Source organism: Fukomys damarensis, unplaced genomic scaffold (genome assembly GCF_012274545.1).
Source record: "Fukomys damarensis isolate Sample0158 unplaced genomic scaffold, DMR_v1.0_HiC HiC_scaffold_7, whole genome shotgun sequence".
Classification (NCBI taxonomy): domain Eukaryota; kingdom Metazoa; phylum Chordata; class Mammalia; order Rodentia; family Bathyergidae; genus Fukomys; species Fukomys damarensis.
In genome coordinates this window covers 162950-189557 of record NW_022900919.1, presented here as the reverse complement: position 1 = coordinate 189557, position 26608 = coordinate 162950, and the positions used below count along the sequence as shown (strand labels likewise).

The 26608-nt window shown below is 49.9% G+C and overlaps 1 protein-coding gene across 2 annotated transcripts in view; it reads left to right on the top strand.

The window, feature by feature from the left end:
* LOC104853204 (protein PTHB1) overlaps positions 1 to 26608 on the top strand; it is a 285577-nt gene that overhangs the window by 255172 nt on the left and 3797 nt on the right. The window contains exon 22 of one of the 2 annotated variants that reach the window (XM_033761024.1): positions 6695 to 6758. The exons of the other annotated variant lie outside the window; for it this stretch is intronic. Coding sequence (XP_033616915.1) covers positions 6695 to 6729 — 35 coding nt within the window. The 3' untranslated portion in view covers positions 6730 to 6758. The remainder of the gene's footprint in view (positions 1 to 6694; positions 6759 to 26608) is intronic. 2 annotated transcript variants of the gene reach the window in all.

Sequence of the window (26608 nt, the reverse complement as noted above, 5' to 3'; positions counted from 1 at the left end):
TAAAATACTTTGTACCATAAAAGCAGTTTCCCTGGTTTTGTCATGTGTCTGAGTTATTCTCTTGTCATATCAGCCACTCTTTGATGCCCTCTGCCTCCTGGTGTCAGCTCGCTGGACTGTGACATCTCGAGGGTGGACACTTGGTCACCACCATGCCCGTCTCTGGAACAGAAGCCGCTGGGGCACGGAGGGCGCCCGCAGGTTCCTAGGGGTTCATTCGCCCTGAACCACACACTGATAGCTCTCTGCCCGTTTCTCAGCATCCTGCGATCAGGCCTCCGCTGTCCCCACCTGCCGCTCTGCAGCCTGCTGCGCCCTGCTCGTGAAAGCCTGGATTTCTCCCGAGTCCTGTGTCCTTTCCCAGCCTGAGGCGAATCTTTAGCTTTGCTTGGATTACTCTGGAACTGGAAATTGTTGCCGAGATTCATCATTAAACTGACACAGGTGTTTCTGCCCCTGCTGTGCTGTGGTCCGAGATTCATCATTAAACTGACACAGGTGTTTCTGCCCCTGCTGTGCTGTGGACTTTGCGAGGCCCTCTCTTCTGAGCAGTCCTGTGGCTTTGGTTCTGAGTGGGTTTCCAGTCCGTCCCCAGGGGAGTTGTCCCTGTCACTGTGCTCAAGCTCCAGGGTCTCCCCCTGAGATGCGCAGTGGCCCTCACTCTGCTGTTCCCTGAAGCCCGAGACTGTGCAGAGCGAACTCCTTCCTGTCCCTTCACTTCGGGGTTTCTCTGTTATTTCGCCCTTTGTCTTTCCTTCCCCACAGGAGATGTGCTTGGTCTCAGGCCTGAGCTCTGTCCTGTCCCGCTTGCTGCAGGCTCTGCTTCTCCCGCCTCCGCCTTTTCTGTCTTCTCAGCAGCCCTCCAGGTCTCCTCTCCCCGTTCCCTGCCCTGGCCGTTTGGTCTCCATTTCTCTCCGCGCAGCCAGCTTTTCCTGCCTCAGTCTTTGCAGCTGTGTGAACTCTGTGCTCTGCCCGCTCCCAGACAGCTGTCCCGCCCCACCACACGAGGGCAGCCTGGCCGGTAACTCACGCTCGCGCTCAGGTCTGGTCACCACCACTGTCCTGCGAGCGGCCTCAGGGCCCCCAGGATTCCCTCTCTCTCATGGTCTCTGGGGCATTTGCTTTGTAGCTGAACCGTCATTCACAACTGGAACCTTGTCTTGGGGTGTTTGGTGAGGATGGTCACCACCACTGTCCTGCGAGCGGCCTCAGGGCCCCCAGGATTCCCTCTCTCTCATGGTCTCATGGCATTTGCTTTGCAGCTGAACCGTCATTCACAACTGGACCCTCGTCTTGGGGTGTTTGGTGAGGAGGGGACCATGTCCCTGTCACTCACCGCCTCGTGCTCAGGTTGGTGGCTTCCATGCACAGATGCCTCAGAGACACCGGTGGGTGGGTTGCGTCTTCCCCCCCTTCCTGTCTCCTCAGGGGCCTCGTCCTCCTCCACGTGTCCCACATTTCTTTGCTGCAGGCCCCTTCCCACCTCTGAGCTTTGCTCATTCTCTCTGTCAGTAGCGCCCCGTGACCGTGCATGCTGTTGTTTTAAGTATCCTGTTTTTATTCCCCTCCAGACTTATAAGTTACTTCATTATACCGTGGCCCCTTAAATATAAATTTGGAATGAAGCTAAGTAGCGTCTGTAAACAGTTCACGATTTGGCCCAAGGAGCACTATTAGGAATATAACTGACACATAAAGGTCCTTAAAAGGTGAAAAGATATATTCATGAAATAAGTTTTTCCATTAGCAGCTGCTGTTAAAAATGCCCCTTTGTTCCGGCATTGCGACAGGATGGCTCACGAGAGAGGTGCAGCTCCTGCCTGCTGCAGCTCACGTTCTCGCGGAGGAGCCAAGACAAAGACAGTTATTCAACCTCCAAGAGAACTGCAAGTTGTTTGAAGTGCAGTGACGCAGAGCTGAGAGTCCCTGGTGGTGGCGCCGTGGAGTCACGCGACCTGTCTCTGTCCCCAGCTCTTCCTCGTTCGGCCGAACCGCGAGGCCGCGTGTCCTGTGACCACTCCAAGCCCTTTGGTGTCTCCAGCCTTTTACGTTCTATTTCCTCGTCTCAGGGTCCCATTTCCTTTCTTCTTCATTTCTCACCCTTCTCCTGGAGACTTCTGGGTTGTAATGAGAGGGAGTTGGCAGAAAGCGCGAGACCATGGACCCTCCTTCATGCCGGCGCCGTTAACCGAGAGAAGCCCTCGGAGGTCACAGGCCCCGAATCACACGATCTGACCTGTGCTTCCAAAACTGCCATGCTGCTGCGTGGGGAGTGTTTGGAAAACAGCAGAACGGAATCGGGGACTGATCCAAAGGCTTGCAGAAGTCTCGATGGGCTTGTGGTAACCAATACAGCTCGAAAGATCTGAGCGAATCTGAGAGGCCAGGGTGGGCGGAGCTCCGTGATGGCTGCATCAGGGAGCGAGGTAAAGGGAGGGGCAGAGACGACTCCTGGCCTATGGGCTTTGGTGGTGAGGCGGACGGCAGCAGTGCTGTGGTGAAGTGGAGAAGTCCAGGGTGAAGGAGAGCCGTGTGCGTGTGTGTGTATGTGTGTGTCGGGGCCCTGCTGACTCACAGCGTCGGGCTGTGCTGCTCTGAGAGGCTCGGCTCACGCCCACCCGTGGATGCCGGTGGCCTGGAGCACAGCGGGCAGAGGTGCAGACGCCGGCTTGCTCTCGGTGCCTGCAGCTGGAGGTCCGGGAGGAGGGCAGGAGCCAACATCGGAAACTGAGGAGAGGCAGCCAAGCAACGAGTAAGAGGAGAGCTGTGAGAAGCAAGCTCCTGCAGGCCCAGAGTGGGCAGGTTTCCAAGGTCAGCGCGCAGAGCACGGCGAGGGCAGACTGCAGCAACCGCCTTTCCCTGGGAGTCCCACAGGCCGGGGCTCTCTTTATGTGTTCATTCTCTGTCTCTAAGGGAAACAAAGTCGACCTGTGTGACGCTTGTCTTTTTACTATTCAGAAGGACGAACCCAGCGGTGCATCAGCCATCTCCGTGCTCCTCAGAGGGCGGGATGCGATCACCCCCACGCCTGTTTGGGTCCAGGCCCTTCCTCGTGCCTCCTCCCCGCCCGCCCCCCTCTCTGGTGCGTTTTTTCACTGACAGGCACAGAACCCAGGACCTCGGGCATGCTGAGCACCTTCCTTTCCTCCTGCACTCTTGGCTCTGACTCGACCCGTTTCTTTCCTTATCCCTTCCTCACATTCCAGAATCTGTAGTGGGCCATGAAAAGGGACGGTAAGCAGAAAAACAGACCCAGTCCCTGCCGTCAGGGGCCCGTGTTTTCAGTTCTTGAAGCAGCAATACAGCTATTCAGTTACAAAATGAGGCAAATACCGTGAGGGCGGGAGAGGAGAGGAAGGGTATAACAACTTTCTCAGCATGTAAAATCTGCAAGTGTAGGAGTTGCTCGGAGACAAGGGTTGAGGGGAAGAGGCCGTGCGGAGAGCGCCTGTGTGGCTGGTTCCGGTTACCTCGGCACTGGTCTTTGGGAAGCTCTCCTGGGGGACAGAGGTTGAGGGAGGACGATCCTGAGTCCAGTCCGGTCCATACCGACCCGAGTGCTCATCCCAGTCTGCTGTTCCTGCAGGAATTCCCCCTGAGTGTTCGATCCTTCCTGACTACGCTCATCCCCGGAGGTCGAATAATGTGTGCGTCACCCTCTCACTTCCTGCTGGGATGTCTCACCGGCACTTGGCGTTAGCCCTTGCGTGTTCTAAATGAGGACAGAGCTCTGGATGGGGACAGAATGTGCGATCCCTGTTTGTGTTTATACAGCTGACAGCACCTGGAAGGGCACAGTGTTAGCACAAATTGGGGTCAGCAGGGTCACTAGCCTGATTCTGGGCGGCGGCTGCTGCTGCTGCTGCTTCTCCTTCTCCTCCTCCTTCTCCTCCTTCTCCTTCTTCTTCTTCCTCCTCTTCCTCCTCCCCCTCCTTCTTCCTCTTCCTCTTCTTCATTTATTTTTGTTTTTTTTGGGTACAAACTGAGGACCTTGTACTTGCAAGGCAGTTGTGGTGCCACTAAATCCCGGCCCCAATTCCTGGTTAATTCTTAAGCTACAGAGTATTTCTCCGGGCGACAGGAGCGAGTGCGTGTCCTGCCAGAAGGTGAATGTGCGCTCCAGTGTGCTAGTGGAATGTGTTCCCCGTCTCGGACTCTTCCACTCAAGTCATGTGATGCCCGCCAAGGCCTTTAACTGAGCCTTACATGGAAGACACGGCTCATGGACCCTCCAGAATGTTCCCACTCTGAAATTTTGCTTCTTGTGAGTTTTTTAGTACATTACAAAACATCATCTAAGTCTGTGTCTTTAGTAGGGTTTGGTAGCCCTCTCCATGCTGTTTCTCAAGATGGCCTCAAGGTTTCAACATTGGAAAATCAGAATTTTGTTTTCCCAGATGTTTCGATGTAACGTGTCTGAAGACGGAGGACTGTCCCGTAAGTTTACAGGTGTGCTGGTCAGAGCCCAGGTGGCATAGTGGGATGGCACAGGAGCTGTCAGCGTCTGAAGAGCTGGCACTAAATTCCTCCCGCAATGGCAGGAATGACTTTCGCGGTGTCAGCTGGCTGGAGTCCTTGGTGGGCCTGGAGAACAGCACCGGAGACTGCGGTCTGACGCATCCATCCTCGGTGATCGTGCTGCTGTGCTGGCCAGCCGAGGTGCAGCAGGGCAGTCCGAGCGGCCTGGGGAGGCAGCCAGAGTCTTGCCGTAATGAGTGGTGAGCGGCTCCAGCGGATCTCCAGGAAGACCTGCTGCTCTGAGGACAGGGAATTGAGATGCAAGTCCCTCTAGCTTTCTAATCGGTATCTGGCTCCTCAGTCATTCAGCAAGCATTTACTTAAGCCCCTTTTCCAGGCCCCCACCAATTTAGGCATGGAGTTTTACAACAAGAACAGTTACCTTTCCTCTTCCTGGCCCAAGCCTCCTGCAAAGACCAATGAGACTATTTTGAAGACGTGTTGTGAAGAATTTATTAGTACTCAGAAAAATAGTATGACAAACCTGTCTTGGGCGCTTGTAACATCACCTCAGTAATCTGAAGGTACTTAATTGGAGTGCTTATCTGAAGATGTTTTGCTTTTTTTCATTTGCCTTTGCTAAGAATGTCTAGTACATACACACCCAGTTTCCATCTGAGCAGCTGTTTCAGTCACGTAAGAGCCCATCACATGAACTCATTTCCTATCTGAATCTCAGGTTTCCTATTGCAGTATACATTGTGTGCTAGCCAGAGCCACCTCTCCATTTGAGAAGGCACACGATGCTCAAAGGCACCAGTCAGACCGACTTTTATGGTGAAAGTGTGTTTGGGTAACTCAGACTTACCTGCTATTGACTGACCATTTGGTGTCGTCCCTTCCGTACCTCGCCTGGGTCCTTTGGGCAGAATGGTCTGATTCGTAGTTTGTAGTCAGAGGAGGCTCCAGTGAAGGAGGCGGTGGCGGTGGTGACTGTGGAGGAGGGCCGGCCTGGGTGAAGGTCGCCTGTCATCCTCCTCCGCCACCCGAGAGGCGGGTTCGGTGTGCACAGGCTGCACAGGGGCTCGTGCAGGCCTGGGAGTCTGAGCGCATGCGCTGCGCTCCAGGCGGGCCTGGGTGCTCTTCCTGCACGGTCCTACGCTCGCCTTGGGACGTGCACTCTGGGTTACAGGGTGCCGGGAGACACTCTGTCCCCCAACCGCAATTCGTTCCTTCCCGTAGCCGGCAGGGTCTCGGACCCCTGCTGTCAGCCAGAGCCTGTCGTCTGACTGCCGCGCTCAGCCTCTGAGGTGCAGGCTATGGCTATGGCCCTGGGGGTGGCTTGGACACACTCTTCCATGGCTGGTGAAGTCCGTTCATGGGGAGGGCTGAGGTGGGCTGGGGACAGACTGAACTGCTGCACCTGAAAGGTGCTCCGTGGGATACACTTTAGCCACTTTCTCTCGAAGGTGAACATTCATTTGCTCAGTGACTCTTTGTTGAGTTCCTACTCTGTGCTCACTCCTGTATTAGAGCCGAGCTGTACAAGGCGAACAAACGCAGAAGGACTCTGCCCTAATAAAGCTCTGTCCTCCTGGGGAAGGAAGCAGCATGCGCGCAACAAAAAGGACAGTTACAGGCTGGTGCGCGGCACCCAGGCAGTAAGCCGGCTGTGAGGTCAGGAAGGAAGGGGCGGGCCGGGAGGAGGTGAGCCTGGAGGCGGAGCCGCAGTGAGAAGGCGCACTCGGCACGCGGTGCCCTGCATGCTCCAGAGATAGGGAACAGGGCAGGCCAGGGACTCCACCAAGGCAGGAGAGAGGCGGATGTGTGAGGACAGCGACGTCCGGCGGTGCTGGGAGGCAGACGGGGCCGGGTCACCCAGGAAGCCTGGTGTAAATTTAGGTGTATTGGAAGCCAGCATTCTTGAAACAAGCACTTTCTAACGAACCTGTTGGTAACGCAGACCAGGAAAGGGGCGGCCTGAAGCCGGACAGCCAGTCCGCACTCGCTGTCCCCGGCAACTGAGGGCAGACGCCAGCAGCGCGCCGGGAGCATCTGATGAGATTCAGAGGCCGTGGCTGCTCTGCTGTGAGGCATTGCAGTGAGTGGAGTAGAAAAGTCAGGAAGGTCGCAGCACCAGCATTTGAGAAGATGAATAATTCAGTGGGGCCAAGCGTGTGAATTTTTAAAGCGATATCTCACTTCTGATTAGAGATTCATCATTTTCATTTTACAGCACAGGATAGCTGGCTGCCGTGCATTCCTGCCTGACTTTGTCTAAGTACAGGGAGGCCCAGCAGGTGAGTGCCTTGGTGCGCGGACTTACGACCGCTTCTTGTGCCGAAACCATTAAACTTTAATGTATTGAGCATCAGCATAGTGGTCACAGATGATTTATAACGCTGCTGCCTGCTTTTGGTGGAAAGGGCCAGCAGCAAGACAACAGTCCCCCTGGCCAGGCTAGTCGCAGTTGATTTCCTAAACATTTCTGTGTCTGTAGGAGACCAGCAATAAACAGCGCATTGCTGGTGGGCAAAACACTGCAGTAATTGCTCAGAAACCACAGGAAATCTATGATGATAAAATAGAACTCTGCAGCTCCTGACGTTTTATTTTTAAATTCTTGGTGTTGGGAGGGTATGAATGATATAAGCTGCTCATTAAGAATAGAATTAGCCATCCACAAGGTCTCTTCTTTAAGAAATAAATGCCAAGAGCTGCCTGTAATATTACGATCTCATCATCTAGTGGCTGGGCACAGAGAAGGGTGCGCCAGCAGGATTGCCCAGCTGGAGCTTTAGACGGCAACATAACCCAATAAAAACGGGACTGTGGCTTGGGCATAGGAGATTTAACAGCCTAGTAAGTCTGAGATGCCCACTGGACCCAGCCACGATCCAGGTGCTGGGGAGTCCCAGCCAGCAATGCTGCCCTGTCTCCTGCCACCCTTGCCTCTGCACATTCGAGGTGCATTCGTGTCCCTCCAGAGGTTAGCAGCCTTCGCCGCCCGGCTGACTGCCCACCACCTGCCGGGACTCATGTGTCCCCTCATTATTGGGAGTTGTGTCTCCAGCCTCTTTGCTTCAGTTGCTACCAGGAACATGTGCTGCTGCCGTTGTCTGTCTGCAGCACCCAGGAGCTGTGCCTCCTCCTGACTTCAGACCACCTTTCCCCCCTGTATGCTGCTCCTGCCGCCTTGCCTACCGCAGTGGGCTGATGTCTGTAGTCTTTGGCAGCTCTGGCATTGCCTGCTGTCCTTTTCACCTCTCCCCCAGAGTCACAGGTGTGGCTTTCCCGGGTCAGCCCAGCACACTGGATCTAGGTTGCATTGCAGTGGACATCTGTACCCGCGGTCCAGTCCTGCTGTGGGTTCTTTGAAGGGAGGGGCTGCATCTCTCGCCCCTTGCACCCTTAGCTCTCTGCACTCGGTCTCCCACGGGCACGGGAGATTCTCAGTGGGGTGTGGATGGTGTGTGCAGTGTAATCTCTCTCCTGGCCCAACAGTATGTAGAAGAACTCGATCCTTTCCAAGTCGGTCTGAGTGTTAGACTAGACAGTCCTGATGATGAAACTTACTTCTGTCATCCATCACATTACAATTCGACCGCTGCCCTTTCTAACTGAGAACATTTTTACGGTCTTTTCATTTAATGACGAGCATGGTCCAAACTTGCTGTGACTCTGTGACACCCTCAGTAGATGCATTCATTAACTACTATAAGATGAGCCACCCCGGGGCATAGGCTGTGGTTCAGGTGTTCTGAGAAGTGTTTTATCCAAGCAAGGTCAGAGGACAGTGCTGCTTCCTCTCCCCATGCGTTGCACCTTTGGTGGATGTACCGAGGAAACTTAAATAAAGCAATAGTATGTTAAGACTGGAAGATAAATCTAAAAGACTCATGCTAATACTGCCGCCCTTTGGTATCTAAAACCACCCTGAAATGATGGATGTGTATTCTTAAGCATCTCTAGGGACAGGCTTCTGCTGTCTTGCAATTATGTTCCATTATCCCACCAGCCTTCTCCTCAGGAAGTTTTCTTTTTCTCCCCCTTGTTAACTTTAAGGGAATACTCTAAGCTCATTTCCCTTTGTCCCGGCTTCAGAGGAAATAAAAAACAAATACCAGCAGCACCTCCCCATCCCTGTTGGGACTGAGGGTATCTGGCTTCCTCGGCAGCTTAGTTTTCCAGTGCTAAATGGGCCGGGTATTGTGCGCTTCTGCAGCAAGTGTCAGGGGTCTGACGCTCAGACACAGCATTGGTGGAACCCAAGGGGACGGCTGATTCTCATTACTAATGTGTTAGACGCAGTCCTGATACCTAGACTGTACAAAACTAAGAACAGCTGTCCAAAGGAGAGGAAATTCTTCTTTGTCCTGCTTCCCTGGAAATTCACTGTGTGCTGGAAGCATCCGTGTGCACAGAGGACAGAGTTCCGTCTTCCCCAATCCCACGACTGGCTTCCCTGAACCAAGTAGGGGCCCCATCGCATGGTACATCTCTGGGTCCTAACCTGGTCTCGAACGTCTGACCTACGGAAGCTGAAAGGCTCAACCCTGGGAAACGTGGTGAGCAGAGCCACAGAGGAGCGAGGGAGACCACTCCTAATGTCTGTGTACGAGCGAAACAGTGCCTGCTTGATGACACGTTGTTGGTGCCGAGGGTGCGTGAAGTGTAGTCGTTTAGAGTAAACTTCTAACTGCATTGGTAGAGCCTGGGAGCCGGCATGGGTCTAGCAGGAAGAAATCCTGTCAAAGTAGTGTCGCAGACACGTGGAGGCGTCGCTGAGATCCACATAAGCGTGAAGAGGGACCGAGTGAAGAATCTGCGGGAGTCTGGGCCGGCCTTCACCTGGATTTGTGCCTGCAGCTCCTGACGCCTCTGTGCATTCCCCGCCCTCTTGAAACCAAGGCCCTGTGATCTGCCCGACTGGAAGCGGTTTATGGTCAGGGTCAGTCACAGCCGTTTCGTTTTAATTCGGGTCATCCTATGACCATCATTCTGAGACTGCTTTTGAAGGAACTTTCGAGCCCCACGCACTGAGGAAGTGAAGTCCACATCGCGCATAACCACTCTGCCTGATCCACTCGCTGTCTGAAGTGATTAGAAGATTGCGCTTCGATGACTTTTTATGGTCCTCTCTGCAGCTGTCTTCCGTCCTGAAACGGAGACGGTGTGACGCTTTTACGGCCCCCCCACGTATGGTCAGCCTCTTCCAGCCTTGAAAAGCCGCTTTTCCTTCCGGTCCCGTGCAAAGTGGGTTCTCGCGTGAACGGCCCCGTCCTCTGAGCTGCCGCGCTCGCGGTGCTGAGTGGCAGTGACGGGAGGGACGTCGGTGGAGGCGAGCGCTGTGTCTGCGCCCCTCTCTTGCTGCCAAGGCCGGGTCCTGAGCCGGGAGCTCGGCTTCTGGGAACAGTGGGTCCCGTGGGCCTGAGTGCAGGACGGGGCACCTGAGAGAGCCGTGTGCTTGGGCCTGGGATCTCGCTGGGTAGCTGCCAATAGCGGAACACTTACCGGAACTTAGGCTTTGGTCTTTGTAGCTATGAAAGACTTCAAAGTCTTTCCGGGAATTTGCCGAGTAAAAATACGTCTTGCTTTGCCGATGAAGATTATCTTCTTTTAAGCCATCTCCTCCTGTTTCGCTTTATGGGTGGGGAGGGAGATGAGGTCCTTTCCATTTGGGTCCCAGTCCCACCCTGAATAATAAAGTGTTTGCCGCGGACCTTTGCTCTGCTGGTCGCCCACGGCCTCCTCTGTCCCCGCCTTTGTCACTCTCCTGTCCTGGCTGTGCGTGTCTGACATCAGGCAGCACTTTAGTACACGGCCGGCAGGGTTGGTCAGAGATGCTGTGTTGGGTTTAGGAGCTTGAGCGCTGAGGCAGAAGAACTGGACCGGCGCCTCTCCTGCCACTGAGCTTGCTGTGCGGTGTTAAGCACTGAAACCGTCCCAGCCTCCTGCCCGCCCCTCACTCTGTGGTGGGGCTGTGAGGACAGTGAAGCTGGCGTGTGGAGGGCACTTAGCACCGGACTGGGCCCTGGGGAGGTCTCGGCTCTGGTGGCTTCGTTCTTGTATCGCTACAGTGCAGTGATTTGTTCCTGGTTGCGTCCAGTGTTCTAGAACTGCTATGGAAGATTACCTAAAGAAATTCCTGGTGGCTACTTTAAAGCCCTGGTCCATTTCTTCTGGAAAGGAGGTGAAATGTTACATGTGCTCATTCTATGATGAGAATAACACTCTCACAAGTATTTCTGTGTTGCCTCACCGGCATTTGGGATTGAAAGCAGGTCTGTTTCTGAACTCAGTTTCTGAACTCATTCCTGGGAGATAGTCTCTTTTTGAGGTAAAGATGATTTGTACTAATTTTTTGGAACTGACAGGAATCTCTGGCTGTAGAACTGAGGTGTACATAGAACACCAAGAGAAATGTTTGTCTAGAGTAGTGGATAAGGCTACAAGGGGAAGTAAAGGTAACCCGGAGATCAGTGCTGGGTGAGCTCCTTAAACCTAGGTTCTGCTTACGAGTTAGAGCTCATGGGCTCAATGTCATTTCTGAAGGAGTCCTACCGCCTGCTTCACGAGGATACTGGGATATCAGGAGAGAGCATCTGTGAAGTGCCTTGGTAACCCCAACGGTCCCCTGTTCTTCTCATAGCGCTCGGCGTATTTCCATGCACCGCAGGCTCTTTTACTGACTTGTTTGGTTTCAGACTGCTCAGCTTGTGTCCTTACCCCGGAACCATTCCTGGTCTGAGGAAGGCTGGTTCTGTCGCCTAAGTTGCTAGTAGAGTTTTAGGAAAATAGGATTTAAAGAGCAGTAGAGTGTCACCCACACACCAGCCAGTACATTGGTGAGCAGAGAAAATGCACTGGTGCCAGGTATTGACTTTCTCCTCACGGAGTCCTTGTGGTCAACAAAATGATTTGTTCCAGAGTTTATTTTCTTGTGATATTTCTCTTAATCCCCTGGCCTTTTTGCTCTGTCTCTTTTTGTGCATGAAGGTAGCAGAGATTGTTTTAAACTTTGTATTTGGTCCAGAGCTGCCAGGCCAGGCTGTGGGCATTCTCTCCTCCATGAAGCGGAGACCTGAGTGTCACTGCTCCACTTTTAGCTGCCTGGCTTTGGGTCCCTGTGGAGCCTTCAGGGCAGAGCATCCCAGGGACCTCAAGGCAGAGCCCAGATGGTTACAGAGCCCTGGGCCTGTCAGCTCCCTGCTTGGGTGAGGTAACCATTTCAAGTGTGAGTCTAAAACACAGCCAGAAATCACTCAAGATACGTTTAGATGACACGACACCAGACCGATTTATACAGCTACAGGGTGGGAGCTGGGAAAGATTGTCCCAGAGTCCGATTTGAATCAGTTATTTGCCTTTGGAAGAAACTGCAGGGTGTGTGGTCAGCAGGTAACATCTGGATCAGTTTTATCTTTAAATGTCTGTCTGGGTTTGTTTCCCTTAGACTTGGAGTTTTGCTTTCTATCAAACGGGTCATAGACTCCACTCTGGGCTTCACACACTCACACATTTAGACACAATGATGCCGTGTGCCCGTGAGAAAGATGAGCTCTCATTATTGAGATGGCAGCACGATGTTTGGTTGGTCACCAGGAAGTGCTTGAGACAGGAAGTAATGCTTTTTTATTTTTATTTTATTTTTTTGGTACCGGGGATTGAACCTGGGTCCTTGCGCTTGCAAGGCAGGCCGCAAAACCACGGAGCTAAATCCCCAACCCAGTAATGCTTTTTTAAAAAGATGCCTGTACTTTAATATTCACACACACATGACAGTATGTATATATACACACATGACAGGACAAGATCCTTCAAGCTGCACAGTACATATATGTGTGTATATGTTCTGATGGTAAGTTATTTATTTCCTGGAACACAGTAAATTTTTTTTTTAATTTTATTGAGTTTATTGGTACATTTTAGGGATACAGTACAGTTACATTCATTGTTGGGATCATGTACCTGTACATGGCAAGTCTTGATTCTCATTTTTCCCCTTACCTCTGCCCTCCCTTCACCCCCTCCTCCCCTCCCCATCTACAAACACTTTATTTTCATCTTTTCATTCTCTCACATTTTTTTCTTTTCCCTTTTTGTTCTCCCCCTATGCATCACACCTTCCCTACACCTTTAGCTCCTTTCTTCAAATTTCTAAATGTCAGTAATCTTATTAGAATCTTATGCATTGTTGCAGAATATTCACACCAGGGAAACTATTTGGTATTTACACATGTGTGACTTATTTATTTCACTTAGGAGTATATCTTCAATATGTATCCATTTTCCTATGAATGAATCTATTCTCTCGCTCTTTATGGCTGAGTAATATTCCATTTTATAGAAAAACCACAACTTCTTTATCCAGTTTCCAACGGATGGGCAAATAGGTTGTTTCCAAGATTTAGCTATTACAAACTGTGCCGCTATAAACATGGGTGCACATACTTCTCTGTGATATGATTCTTTTAGTTCTCTTGGAAAGATACCCAACAGAGGGATGGCTGGGTCAAATGGAACCTCCAGTCCAAGCTCTTTGAGGTATCTCCATATTGATTTCCATAGTGGTTGCACTAGTCTGCACTCCCACCAACAATGGAGGAGGGTTCCTTTCTCCCCACAACCCCGCCAACATTTGTTATTGTGTGATTTCTTGATAGCAGCCATTCTTTGTGGGGTGAGGTGGAATCTCAGTGTTGTTTTCATCTGCATCTCTCGAATGACCAGTGATGTGGAACATTTTTTCATATATTTTCTTGCTGCTTTCACTTCTTTGTATGAGAAATGTCTGTTCATTTCGGATGCCCATTTTTGGATCGGGTCTTTATATTTGGGGGGACTGATTGTTTTGAGTTCTTTATATATCCTTGATAATAGTCCTTTGTCTGAGGTACAGCTGGTAAAAATTTTTTCCCACATTGTAGATTGTCTCTTAGTTCTGCTAATGGTTTCTTTTGAAGTACAGAAGCTTTTTAGTAAGATGAGATCCCAGTTGTTGATTCTATCTGCTAGTTCCCGTGCTACTGAGGATTTGTTCATAAAGTCTTTTCCTATACCAATGTCTTCCAGAGTTCTGCCTAACTTACCTTCCAGCAAGTTTAATGTTTCTGTTTTAGTATTTAGATCTTTAATCCATTTGGATTTTAATTTAGTGCATGGTGAAAGATAAGGGTCTAATTTTAATCTGTGGCAGGTTGACATCCAGTTTTTCCAACACCATTTATTAAAGAGGCTATCTTTCCTCCACTGAGGATGGTCAGCTCCTTTGTCAAAGATGAGGTAGCTGAGTACATCTGCATTTGTTTTTGTGTCTTCCAGTCTTGGAACACAGTAAATTTTGAGAGCAGCATCTGCCTAAAAGTTCCCATTTAATGAAAAGAACCAAATGTTATACTAAGGACCTTCAGACCTGAGGTAAAAGAGTTGCTCTGTTTCAAAGTAATAAAGTAATAGCTTTGAAACTAGTTGGGAATAGTTTTGAGAACATAAATTTAAGTGAAATGAAATCAGACACAGCAACTTAAATAGAACATTATTTCTCTTATATGAAAACCCCAAATTATAAATAAAGAGCAAAATAAAAGACAATAGGGAATAGAGCGAGATCTTTCTCAAATGGGAAAGAGATCAAGAGATGAAGGAGAGGAAAAAGGGATAAAAAAGGAATCAGCAGTTGTGTACATGTGCCAACTCCACAGAAAGAAGGTAAACGTATACTACAAGCATGTACTAATAAAAATTTAAAACTAAGAGCTGTTAGAGAAAAAGTAAAACACGTAAAACGAAACTACCTAGAAGGTAGACGTAAAAAGTTTACTGTTGTTCAAATTTCAAGACTTCTTTGCTATTTTGATAGTTCTGGCTATTATCGGAGTGGTATCTTTTATTTTTTGACATGGGGAATTAGTGAGTCATTACTGTACATACACGTTTGCCAAAATGTTCTAAAATACATATGTCATTAATATAACAACAAAACTTTCAAATGAAAGATTCTAAACTGAGCGTGCCTGGAGCCGGATCTGGGTTTCTCATGACCATCTCCAGCAAGAGGGGCCAGCTGGTCACGCAGGTCCCACGTGCATGTTCTGTGTCCTGTTTTTCCTGCTCCTCTATTCCAAGTATTGCCCTGTGTGTGAAAAAGCACATTTCAAGCTGCGAACATATCCAGCTGCAGGGACTTTAAATTAAAGGTAAATATCAGTAGTACCTCCACCTACAGTACAAAGGTACATTTCAGCACTGAAAAAAAGGGGAAGGGGCTTGGAAAAAAATAATTCCAGGATAGGGCAACAAGAGTACAGCACGAGGCCAGAACATCCTGAGCTGCCCAGAGGCCGCAGGCTCAGGAGACGTAGAACCAAGGAGCCCCTGCAGTTACGCCTGGGAGAAGGTGAGGAGCAGAGGAAGAAGTGATGGTGTTGGACTCTAACCCATAGGCTAAAGGTCCGTGAGCCCACGATACCATAGAGAGATAGCTGAGTAGGGCGAGGGACAGGTCTTCCTTAGAGTAAAATTCCACTGAATACGTGAGGAGGGAATGAAAGAAATACAAAATCATCATTAGCTAAACATCGCAATAATCAGTATTGCAAAATCCACCAGTGTGATCTAGCATCAGTGGGGGAGAAATCTGAGGAGAAACATGGTATTCGTGTAGACTCAAAGCATTCCTCCAATATGGCTATAAATCGTAAAGGGAAAACTGTGACTTTGTAGACATCACTTTAACCAAATGACCACAGATAGAAACCATGACGCCGTCTACCTGTCCATCCATCCGTTTTCATTGTTGTATGATTGGTGGATTACTGTTTTATTTAGTGAGTCATAGTTCCTTCCTCAATTCGCTTATTCTGGCACTGAACATTTTCAGATTTGACCGGTAGAAAATAATTCGGGCTCTGCCCCCCTCACTTCTCCACCTCTTCCTCTGTTCTCTCTTTCTTATAGTTTTTGAGATATGAATCATGTCGCAGGTTCGCTTACTTTTGTACAGGAAGAAGCCCCATCTTGTTCTTTCTGTACCTCAGCCTTGGCACAGACCGTTTCTCCAAGGAGCCCCGGTTCCCTTCAGTGCGCACTATTGAGAAATACACCATCATCTTTTCTTTCACAAACGTCCGATCCCCCCGTGGAGCTGCCCAGTGTAAGAAGCCGCAGCTGCCCTTTAAGGTTTCGACCTTCCGGTTTAACCTTGAAGCGTCAGTTTTGCTGCAGTCCTTCATCCCTTGCCTCCGACCGGCCTCGTGTCGTGTGCAGCCACCCTGTGTTGCACTGTCCTGAGCGCGTCTGTCCTCACAGCCCCCTCGAGGCAGGGACACTCAGATGCGGGGCAGTGCTCCCAGAGAGGCTGAGGCAGAGAGGCCTCGCGTGCTGCTCCTGCTGCACAGGCGGGAGACGCCTGAGGTATTTGTTTCCCCTGCTACACTTTGCGGTCCCGGGGCAGCGTGGATGATCCTGCTAATTTCCGATTCGGAGAAGACTAGTGTATCAGCTGCACTAAACGCCGTAGAGGAATTATATGTGTGAGTGTGTGTGTGTATGGTGCAAGTTTTGTGGGTTTTTATAAAAAGGGAAGGAAAGACTTTTAAAACAAATTTGAAAGTCTGAAAAGCTATCTTAAACTGTCTGCTCTTGGAGGGAATTGTTTGCAGAGTGCACACTTTCCGTCCCCGACCCTCCTGGAAGTTGTAGCTGTGCCCACTGCTCAGTCTCTGTTCGCAGGGGAGCGATTCCCTGGCTTCCGCTGTCACCCAGCCCTCGCTGGCTGGGCCGGGGCTGAGGAGAGGACGGGGTGCTCTGAACTCTAGGTGTGCGGTCCGGTAAGCAACATGAAATGCCTAGACACACAGACGCTCCAGCCTCTCCCAAGAAGAGGAGGGTGGAGGAGGCTCGATGCTGCTGCTCTCTGCTGGCCGCCAGTGCTTCTGGCCTCTGGGAGCGGGAGAGGGTGCAGCTGGAGCCTGAAGCAGCTCCCGGGAAGCGCGGAGCCGGGAAGACTGGCCCCTCGCTGCGCTGCGAGGGCTGGGGCTCGGCCTGGCCTGTCTCTGCCCAGTCCCTGCTTGTTTATCATCACCGTCTGTGACGGTGCTGTGTTTGTATAGAGCCTTCGCGTGAGGTCCCACCTGCTCTTCCCACAGACTGGAATAGGGAGGGCGCTGTTACCACCTCTGTCTACTGGAGACCGAGCGAGTGTAGGGGTTGTAAGCGACCTGCCCAGGTTGTGGAGCCGTGCTGGGGGGAAGCTGGGGGCAGAGAAGCGGGCTGGACCCCTGGCTCCATGTTCGCTGGGCCCCTCCTGGCAGGACAGCCCCCGGGACTACAGCTGTGTCTGCAGGAGAGCACGACAGCGTCGGGACCGCTTCTTCCTGTCCCGGGCACAGCTGCCACGCAGGCCTCTGAGAGCACACGTGCCCTCCTCTGCAGGTCTCTCTTATTTAGTGGAGAACTCCGCTAAATGACTTCTTGGATTTTTTATTAGCACGGGTTTGCCATACATCATGAATACGTGGACCACAGGGAGTTGGCTGAAGCCCCGCTTTGGCAAGTCCCAAAGACAGACCAGAGGTCACATAGCAAGGTGAGCACGGAACCACTGACCTTGCTCGGTCTCTGAGCTGCAGCCCGAAGCCGTGTGTCAACGAGCCTGTGGGAAGGCTGCGCTGCCCGGTTCCGAGACTCTCCAGCTCTGTCCCGAGATCTGTCCCGCCACAGTGTGTAAGTGTTCATATCTCCTGTGTCTCCTGCATGAAGGAAAGTGGTGCGTGTGGTCTCTGGACACAGACGGCAGAGGACAAAGGACGTGCAGGTGCCTGAGAGAGGAGCCCGGCATCAGAGCCTGCAGAAAGGGGGCACTGGAGTCCCGGACGGGCTCCTCTGAGCTCGGAGGCAGGAATTCAGTGCGGCCTTGGGTTGCCCTTCGTGGGCCACTTTCCTACTGTCAACAGGGCTGGCTGCTTCTCCACGTCCAGGAGACTCATACTTGCCCATGGGCCCTAAATCCTGACAGCATGGAAACCTTAATATGGGGCACTGCTCTTTGAAATCCCTAGTAAAAGTGGGACATTAGGAGAGCCTTCTTCCCAGTGTTTAGCTCGGAAGTCATCTTGTCCCTAGAGATGCCCCTTCATTCTCTGAAACATTTCATTATGCACTGAGAAGGGGCCGGGACCAAGGGCCCTGTTCACTGGGGCTGGAATAGCACAGTGCGCCGGTCTTTGTTGCCCGGTGTCAACAAGCCCGAGGGTCCCGAGCCATCGATCATCTCCAGCGTCACGAAGACACAAAATTATTTTCTGAACTGCTGAATTTGAAAACTGTACTCAAGTGTACTTCCCACACCCTTCAGAAGACTTGGCCCCGGTGTGGACCACAGCGCCCTGTCTTGAAGCACTGGGTTTGCTTTCCATCAGTTTGCGCCTCCAACATGAAACTTTCAGCAGCGGCTGAGACGGTACCAGTCACCTAAGGGATGAAGACGAGATGCCTGGACAGGACCCAGACTGCAGAGCCCATCTCAGTAGAGTGCTGGGAAGCTGCCGGTGCCTTCCCGGTGGTGAGAAAGTATACTGTAAATGCCAGCCAGGCTCTCAAGACAGATTAGAGCATTACCCAGTTCCCTCCTCCTCTGGAAGACTTAGGCAGATGTTTATCTGAAAATCTAAAGCTGGAGGAGTTTGATTCATTTGGGACAAAGCAAACCAAAGAGAAAATCAGTGATGTTTGTTTCATAGCTGGCACAGTCCCAACATTCTCTGCACGTCCATCCTCCTAACCGGCGTGTTGCAAATGCAGCCAGGTTCTACTCAGCATCTGTTTTGAGAGCTATGTGTGACAACGAAAGCAACAGTAACATACGTATGTCCAGCCTTTGTGTGCCTGGCGTATCCTTATGAGAGTTCAGAATCCTGCGAGGTGGGGATGGCCCAAGGCCTCCGGTGGCTGCAGGACTCACCTGAGACCGCACGGCCGCCCTGGAGCCCAGGAGTCTGGCCGCAGCGTGGTGCGCTTATTCTCCACCCTGCACAGCTTCTGTCACAGCTCGGTCCAGCAGGTGATGTGATTAGTGCTTGACAGGTCCCCTGGACGATCACTTGAGAAGAGAGAGGTCACCAGAGCTGGGCGCGGTGCCATAAGCCTGTCATTCCAGCCCTTGGGATGCTGGGCCAGGAGGACCATGAGTCCAAGATGATGCTGGACTAGACAGGGAAACCCTGTCTCAAACCCAACCAAACAAAACGGTGAACAAACGAAACTCCAGCTAATCTTGAGGTACAGCAAACACAGTGAGAGAAACGGGCTTTTCAGAAAAGTCAGTTCTGGAAAGCATAGAAATGGAGCTAGATAGCGCTGGCAGATGTGACTGCTTATTTGTGGGTGAAATGACGGCTCTCCCTTGTGTGCCCAGACAAGGCTTTGTTTTTCTTTCTGAAGGGATGGCTACTCCTGTGCGGCTCACAGGAAGCCACTCACAGAGAAGACGGCAGAGGACCTCACGGGAGACTGAGCCAGAGAGCGTCCTGGCAGTTGTCAAAGCACAGTTTCAGTGTGGGGAAACTTTTACAGGTCACACTGGCAGATGGGAGGTGCCCAGTCGTTCCCTCCCGACGTGGGAAAGGACGTGGCAGAGATCATTCTAGTCTGAACATATATATACGGGGAGAGGCACTCGGCCGGGATGCTGAGGTAACTTTGGCCCTTTTTAGTTTATATGCTGGCAGTTTCCATGGAGATCACTGATACCCACAGTTCAGTGACCTGGAGGTGAGAGGTTTAATCCCTCTGCTCTACAGACCATGCTTGCCTGCCATGTACTTACTGAGGGAGTGTGTGTGTTTGAGAAAGGCAGAGAGAGACTGTTAATTCTGAGGTGACCATCTGGGGCCAAGACACTGTCCTTTTAAGGGGAAAAGATGACAAAAGCATATTAGTTTAAAGAGTAAGTAGTATTTTTGGTAGTATTAAATAGTAGAATGAGTTCCTCTCACTGGCAAGATGAAAGTGCACTGTGTATCCACGGTCTTTTAGCTATAAATACTATGTCCATGATGCATTAAGCCCATGTTCTTGTACATAGAAAGTCATTTTACCTCAACCGTAACTTATCCCTGTAAAAACAGAGGCTTGCTTTATGCCTGGCCTCCTGTATCTCTGCTTGACAAACAGACGTCCAATAAAGTGATTGTCATGCAGGAGGCCACATTACTGACCAGAAACACTGCTGCCCTGCTTATCTGGGCTGAGCTGGAAATGACTGGTTTTGTTTTCGGGCAGGTTAGAGGTCTCGCCTGACAAGTTTTTCTTGGATTTTGGTGGCAGAAGTGTTGCCTGGGTCCAGATCGATGACGGCCAATAACATTTATATGACATCCTAACTTTCCCAAATCATTTACGTGATTTTGTCTTTACAGGGGTTTAGAAAGTAAAAACCATGTGATACAGTGTTGGGTTTCTTTTCTACCAAGTAAATTTAAACACACACAGTTGCCACAGTAATCTCCTCTCAGCGTCTTAGCAGATTAACATGCTCTTGTTGTTCATCTTCCTTCCTTCCTTTCTTTCTTCTCCCCACCCATCCTCTCTCTCTTCTCTGCTTGGTTATTGTCAGGATAGCTTTTCTCCCAGCTGTTTTCTACACATGGTGCACCAGGGAGCCTTCCACAGAGCCTCTGGCGGAGCACAGGTTTATTCTTTTCTTTCTCATAAGACTTGATGTAAACTCATAAATTGTCTTCTGTTCTTGGTTTGCCCATCCACTGCCAACCGTTTTGCCTTGGGAAATGTTGGCCCGCAGTTCTTGAGTCAGGCAGAGAAGGCCTGGCTGGGTCTGAGAGGGTTTGGGAAGAGGAGCAGGCAGAGCTGGGCCAAGAAGGAGGCAGGGGGTTCCGCGCAGCGCATACATGGAGGACACAGGTGCGGGCTACGGTGGCTCAGGATGTGAGCGGATGGGTGGGCTGGTTTGGGCTGGTTCTGGGGGGAAGTTCTAGAGAGGTGAGTGGAGGCCAAGCCAATGTGGAAACTGAGGCCAAGTGGAGTCCCTGGAGGCTGTAAGCAGAGCAGCGATGTGCTCACCGTTCCCTTTGTGTAGCTGTGTACCCTGCTTCTGCAGAGCTTCGTGTACACACACACACACACACACACACACACACGGGAGTCGGTGTTGCTGTTCCCTTTAGGTGCTTCAGCGGCTCCTTTCAGTGGCGTTCAGCTCAGTGACTACTTCTGCGCACGAGGAAGTAGAGTCACGTGCGCAGGACCAGCTAGGGGCCCAGGGCTGCAGTGTCGTCTGTGCTCTGCCACTCAGAGCTGTGAGGACCGTAAGCAGGACTGATGCAGTGGAAGGGCTCCACCCGCCCGGGTTTTCTCCGCTCGCCTGGACGCTGTGCTCTCCCACTTAAACTTCCCGGCCTGTGGTCCACAGCGGCCTGACTGTCCTCTCTCCCTCTTGCCTTCATGCCCTCCATGCCCTCTGTTCTCCCCTTCCTTCCCCACAGAGCAGCCTCCCTGGGAAGCTCTGACCCTGTGTCTCCTGCGCTCAGCCGGAGAAGGTGCCTCTCCCGATCATTTCCGCTGTCTCTGTGCTTGAGACCTGTTTGAGATCATTTTCACAGCTCCATTGTAGGGAGTCAGTGGGTTTGGAAAAGGGCAGTGTAGGGTGCACAGGAGGTACAAAGGAAGAAAGAGGAGTGGCTGGGAAAGGCTGCTGTACTCTGTCTTCAAAGGAAGGAGAGCTGGGGTTGGTCCGAGCTGGCTTACAAGTGATGGGCATCCCAGTACCACGGTTTGGATGAAACCTGCCTTTTTATTGCCAAAAAAGTTTAACATGGAAATGGAGGTAAAGTGAATACTTCAAAGTTGTGTTTAAACTGAATACTTCACCTTGTCTGCAGAGATTTATGCTTGTGAAGAGTGAGGGAGGAATTTCAAGTGTTTATGTTACCAGAGTGTAAAAACATTGTCCAGTTGTTTATCTGATCTTCTGTTGGGTTTGCTCTTAAAAACACATTTAGATTTGAAGTAGCCTGGAAAAAATAAACTGTTCCAGCCATAACTTGATGCTCCAGTGGAAATGAGATACGTCCTTTTTCATTCACTGAGTTTCCCAAGCAGAGAGATGTGTTTGGATTTTGGTTTACAGCACGTTCATCCACAAATAACTGTGACCAAGAACTAGCGTTACAAGTGCTCTACTGCACCTCTAACTCTGGCTCCTAAAAAACCACTACTGGGATCTTATTTCTTTTCTGGGCTGGACATTTTGTTGTTGGACCTACTCAGTCTCACAAAGCTTAAGTTTTTGTGCTCTTAAATATGTGTATTATCTGACGAAAATCTTTCCTGAGAGCTTCTTTTTTAAAAATTAATTTTATTGGTACATTTTAAGTATGCAATATAATCACATTCATCACTGAAAATTTGTACCTTTACATAATCTCTCTTGGTTCTTATTTTTTCCCCATCCCCCTGCCCTGCCTTCAACCCCTCCACCTCTCCCTATTCACAAAGATTTTGTTTCCATTTTTTCATTTTCGCATATTAATTCCATTCCCTTTTTTCCTTTCCCCAATCCCTCCTACTTCCCCTTCCCCTTTAGACCTTTTCTTCCTATTTCACAATATCTATTATACTTTTTTTATTGAGTTTATTGGTACAATCTAGGTATACAGTACAGTTGCATTCATCATTGGGATTCTGTACCTTTACATGACAGGTCTTGATTCTCATTTTTTCCCTTTGTCTCTGCCCTCCCTTCATCCCCTCCTCCCCTCCCCATTTACAAACACTTTATTTCCATTTTTTCAGTTTCTCATATTTTTTTCCCTCTCCCTTATTACCTTTCCCCAACCCTTCCCACTTTCCCTACACCTTTAGCCCTTTACTTCCTATTTCACATTATTAATTATCTCATTAGGGTCCTGTGTACTATTATAGTTTTTTACACCAAAGAAACTGTTCAGTATTTCAGTTAAAGAAATCTCTGTGTGAACATTAAAAATAGGGAATCCTAAAATAAAACTAAAAAGGAAAGTAAAAGAGAAAAGGCAATGATGTTACATTAAAATAATCCTTAATTCTGGAGATGAAAATGGTCCCTGAACATATTTAAATTGCTTCTTGCTCTCACAGTCTTATCTTATTCTTTTTTTTCATTATTTAGAGAATACTTTATTAGTTTCTGCAATCAAACCCACGTAGATATGACCTTAAATATTTAGTACGATGTGTTGCCCCTGTATACGTGGAAAACAAAATAAAAATAAAAAAATTAACATTTCTAGACCAATATGGCTGTCCATTTTCTATTATACCTTTTGATCTTGTCTACACTTGCACTTTCTCACACCAGAGAAACTATTCAGTATTTACACATCTGTCCTGTTTATTTCATGTAAGCATATTGTCTCAATGTATATCCGTTTAGCTATAAATGTCTATAATTTCTCATTTTTTGTGGTTGAGTAGTACTCTGTTTTTTCAGACCATTTTTTGGGCTCACGGAGCAGCCGTGTAGGTTGGGGAGTAGGAATAAGCGATTCTATACCATGTTTTCTTGTAAATGCTTTCCAAACTCCAAGGGGAAAAAGCAGTATGTAGAAATTGAGTTAATTTGGGTTTAGTTGCTTTCTCCTTATCTCTCAGGCTGAATTCGTTCATTTGATAGAAGAAGGAAATACCACGTTCCTCTTGTGTGCCAAGCGTTATTCTCCAGCTTGGGATCCACAAAGATCCCTGTCATTTTGGAGCTCTGCCTCTTGCAGGGGAGATGATCCATAAGGAGCACCGTAAATAAATAAACTGCGTGGAATGTTACAGAGTGTGAAGTGTGCTGTAAAGAGTATGAGCGCTACAGGAAAAGAAAATGTGTGCCAGAAGGGGGAAACCAGACAGTTACAATTTTATTTTATTTTTAAAATTGAGTTTATTGGTACATTTTAGGGATACAGCACGGTTACATTCATCGTTGGGATCTTGTACCTCCACTTGACAGGTCCTGCTTCTCATTTTTTCCCCTTGTCCCTGCCCTCCCTTCATCCCCTCCTCACCCCCCCATTTATTTCCATCTTTTCATTTTCTCACATTTTTTTCTTTTCCCTTATTACCCTTCCCCTACCCATCCCACCTTCCCTACACCTTTAGCCCTTTTCGTCCCATTTCACAATGTCAGTTACCTCATTAGGATCTTACGTGCTTTTACAGTTTATTCACACCAGAGAAGCTATGCAGTATTTACACATGTGTGACTTATTTATTTCACTTAGGAGTATATCCTCAATATGTATCCATTTTCCTATGACTGAATCTAATTTCTCGTTCTTGATGGCTGAGTAATATTCCATTTTATAGAAAAACCACATCTTCTTTATCCAGTTTCCAACGGATGGGCATTGGGCTGTTTCCAAGTTTTAGCTATTACAAACTGTGCTGCTATAAACATGGGTGCGCATACATCACTGTGGTATGTCTTTTAGTTATTCTGGAAAGATACCCAGAATACAATTTGAAGTTACAAGTCAGCGGTGGGAACCTAGGAAGGCGTGTCTCAGTGGACTGTTTGCACCATTGAAAGCTCTAACAGGATCACCGTCACTGTCATAGGCTGTGTTTGGAAGACGACCTACCTCTGAAGAAGGTTGGGGTTTATTTGTGCAGAGCTCAGAGGGATACATGTTCTGGGTAAAGGGCAGGAACGGGCAGCACACTGTCCCGAGGGTGGGGATGGCCCTGCACGTTCTGGAGACAGCAGGGTGGTCAGTGAGGCTGCCTGGAAGGAGACGAGGTCAGAGCGCTCAGACCACACAGGCTGTGGCAGGCGTGTGCTTCCCTGCGTGAAATGGGGAGACTCCTTCTCATGGAGGAAGCGTGGAATCTTGCATTCCGAGGCCTCCCTGGCTACTGTCTTGGGAGTGGACCGTTGATGGGGTGAGGGTGTCGGAGGTAGAAGAAGGCATTTCACATGAGGATGACTCTGGTAACTAATGTCGTAGTCAGTCAGGCAAGAGGACGGTGGACTGCACCGGAGTGGTAGCAGGTGGGAAGTGGTCAGATTCTGGGCACATCTGAAAGGCAGAGGCAGTGGACTTGCACAAGTGTGAGGGAGGCAGGGAGCCCAGAATGGCCCTGGAAAGGTGGAGTGGAGATGGGACCAGGTCCAGGGAGGACGAGTGTGTGGGGAAGATCAGGAAGAGAGCATGGGACGAGCTGGGCGTGAGGTGCCACTTGGTAGCCACGTAGAGACACCGTGTGGGGTGTTGGCTGTGTGAGCCAGGGGTTGGGAACGAGGTCCAGGCTGCAGCTGTGACACTGTAAGTTGCCAGCATGGAAATGCTGTTCAGAATCACGAGACGGGATGAGGTCTCCAAGGGAAGAGTCGGAGATGAGGACCAAAGCCTGTGCACTGGGAAAAAAGAGACCCAGCCAAGGACCGTGAGAAGGACGGTGCAGTGAGTGGAGTGCGGAGCCAGAAATGAGGCCCGGAAAGAGCTGTGAGGAGGATGGGCGGTCAGCCGTGCCAGTGCTTCCGATGGGCCAAGCGCGCGGGACCTCAGGGTTGTCCGGCAGACTCAGCCACGTGGAGGTCGTTGCGACCTTGACAGTGTCTGTGCCATGCCGGAAGGCGAGGCGAGGCTGGGAGCGGGAGGTAGAAAAGGTTGCACGTCCAGCATGGAGAGCTCGCTGGAGGAGTTTTGCTGGCAGAACAGCAAGCAGACGAGGAAGTTGCTGGTGGGAAGGTAGGGTGCTGGCGGGAACACAGCGTGAGAGATGCCTGTGACTCCTGATGTGGTGTCTGTGGTCGAACTGGTCCAGACCCCAGTCATTGCTCTTTCCTTACTGGGGGAGGGAGAGTGAGAGTGAAAAGCAAAGGACAGGGGAAAGGGTGAATCATCCACATGTTAAGTGTGTGTTTACGTGCGCGCGCTCTTCTATGTAAGGCATCTTATGTGGCTGATGAAATATTAAACCATGCACAACATACTGGCAATTAGAAAAATACAAAGCAGAATACGAAGTACAACAAGGAAGATATAGACAGACACAGACAAGGACTTCCACAGGGCTACAGTGCAGACAAAATGCAACTAGCTCTGGAGAGAGCATGGTGGTGCTTCCTCTCACCAATCCTCTTCTTCTAAACTTTATCTTGCTCCCAAGGGCCCAGTCTGTCCCCTACCTGGACTGAACATTTCCTTAAGAGCACACTGTAATCAGTAAGGCTACGCTTGTTGATGTTTCTGACTGGTATGTGTGTATACACGGGCATCTATGCACATACGTGTGCAACTGTTCATGCCTAAACACCAGTTTGGAAAGCAAATATTTCTGTGAAACTGGGTTTTCAAGGGTGGCCACTAAGCAGATGCCTTCCAGAAATATCCATACTTATAGGAGATGGCTCATAAATCCCTAAGTCAGAGACCTCAGCAACACATGCTGTCATGGCTACATCTTCTGTTCCCCCAAAGCCTCGTGCATTCATAGATGGGGCTTTTCAGAGTTGGGCTGATCTAGGGTGTGTGATACTGAGATTAAGGGTGTGTGGTGCTACACTAGTCCACTGGTTAGAGTCACCACAGTTCTGGGTGGTACCACCCAAAAGGCTGGAAGCCTGGATGGGATAAAACAGAAAGGCAGGCTTGTTGCTTAATGCTTGCTGCCTTCTCCTTGCCATACTATGTTTTACGGACCGTTCCTCCTCTGCAATGTCTCTCTGTCCTGCTGCCCTGCAATGAAACCAGCCGACTAAGGGCTGAAATCTCTACAAACTGTGAATTATAATAAATCTTTCCTCTTTTAACTTTGAGCATTTGGGTATTTTGTCTCCGCAATGACAAAGGTAGCTGAGATAGTAGCCTAGTTGGATTAGCAGTTTTAGGTGTGGCTGAAATGATTATTGAAGAGGGAAGCCCCACCCTGGGTATGGATGGGACCAATCAATAGGCTTGTAGCCTGGATGGAATATAAAGGAATAGAAAGAAGGCAGTCTCCCTGCCTCCTGCCTGCCCCACCATGGACTGTCTCCTCAGGCATGCCCCTCTGCTATGCTGCCCTGCCTTGGTGCCAGCGCACTATGTACTGAAAACTCTACAGACACTGAGCTAAAATAAACTTTTCTTCTTTTAACTTGTGGGTACCAGGAATTTTG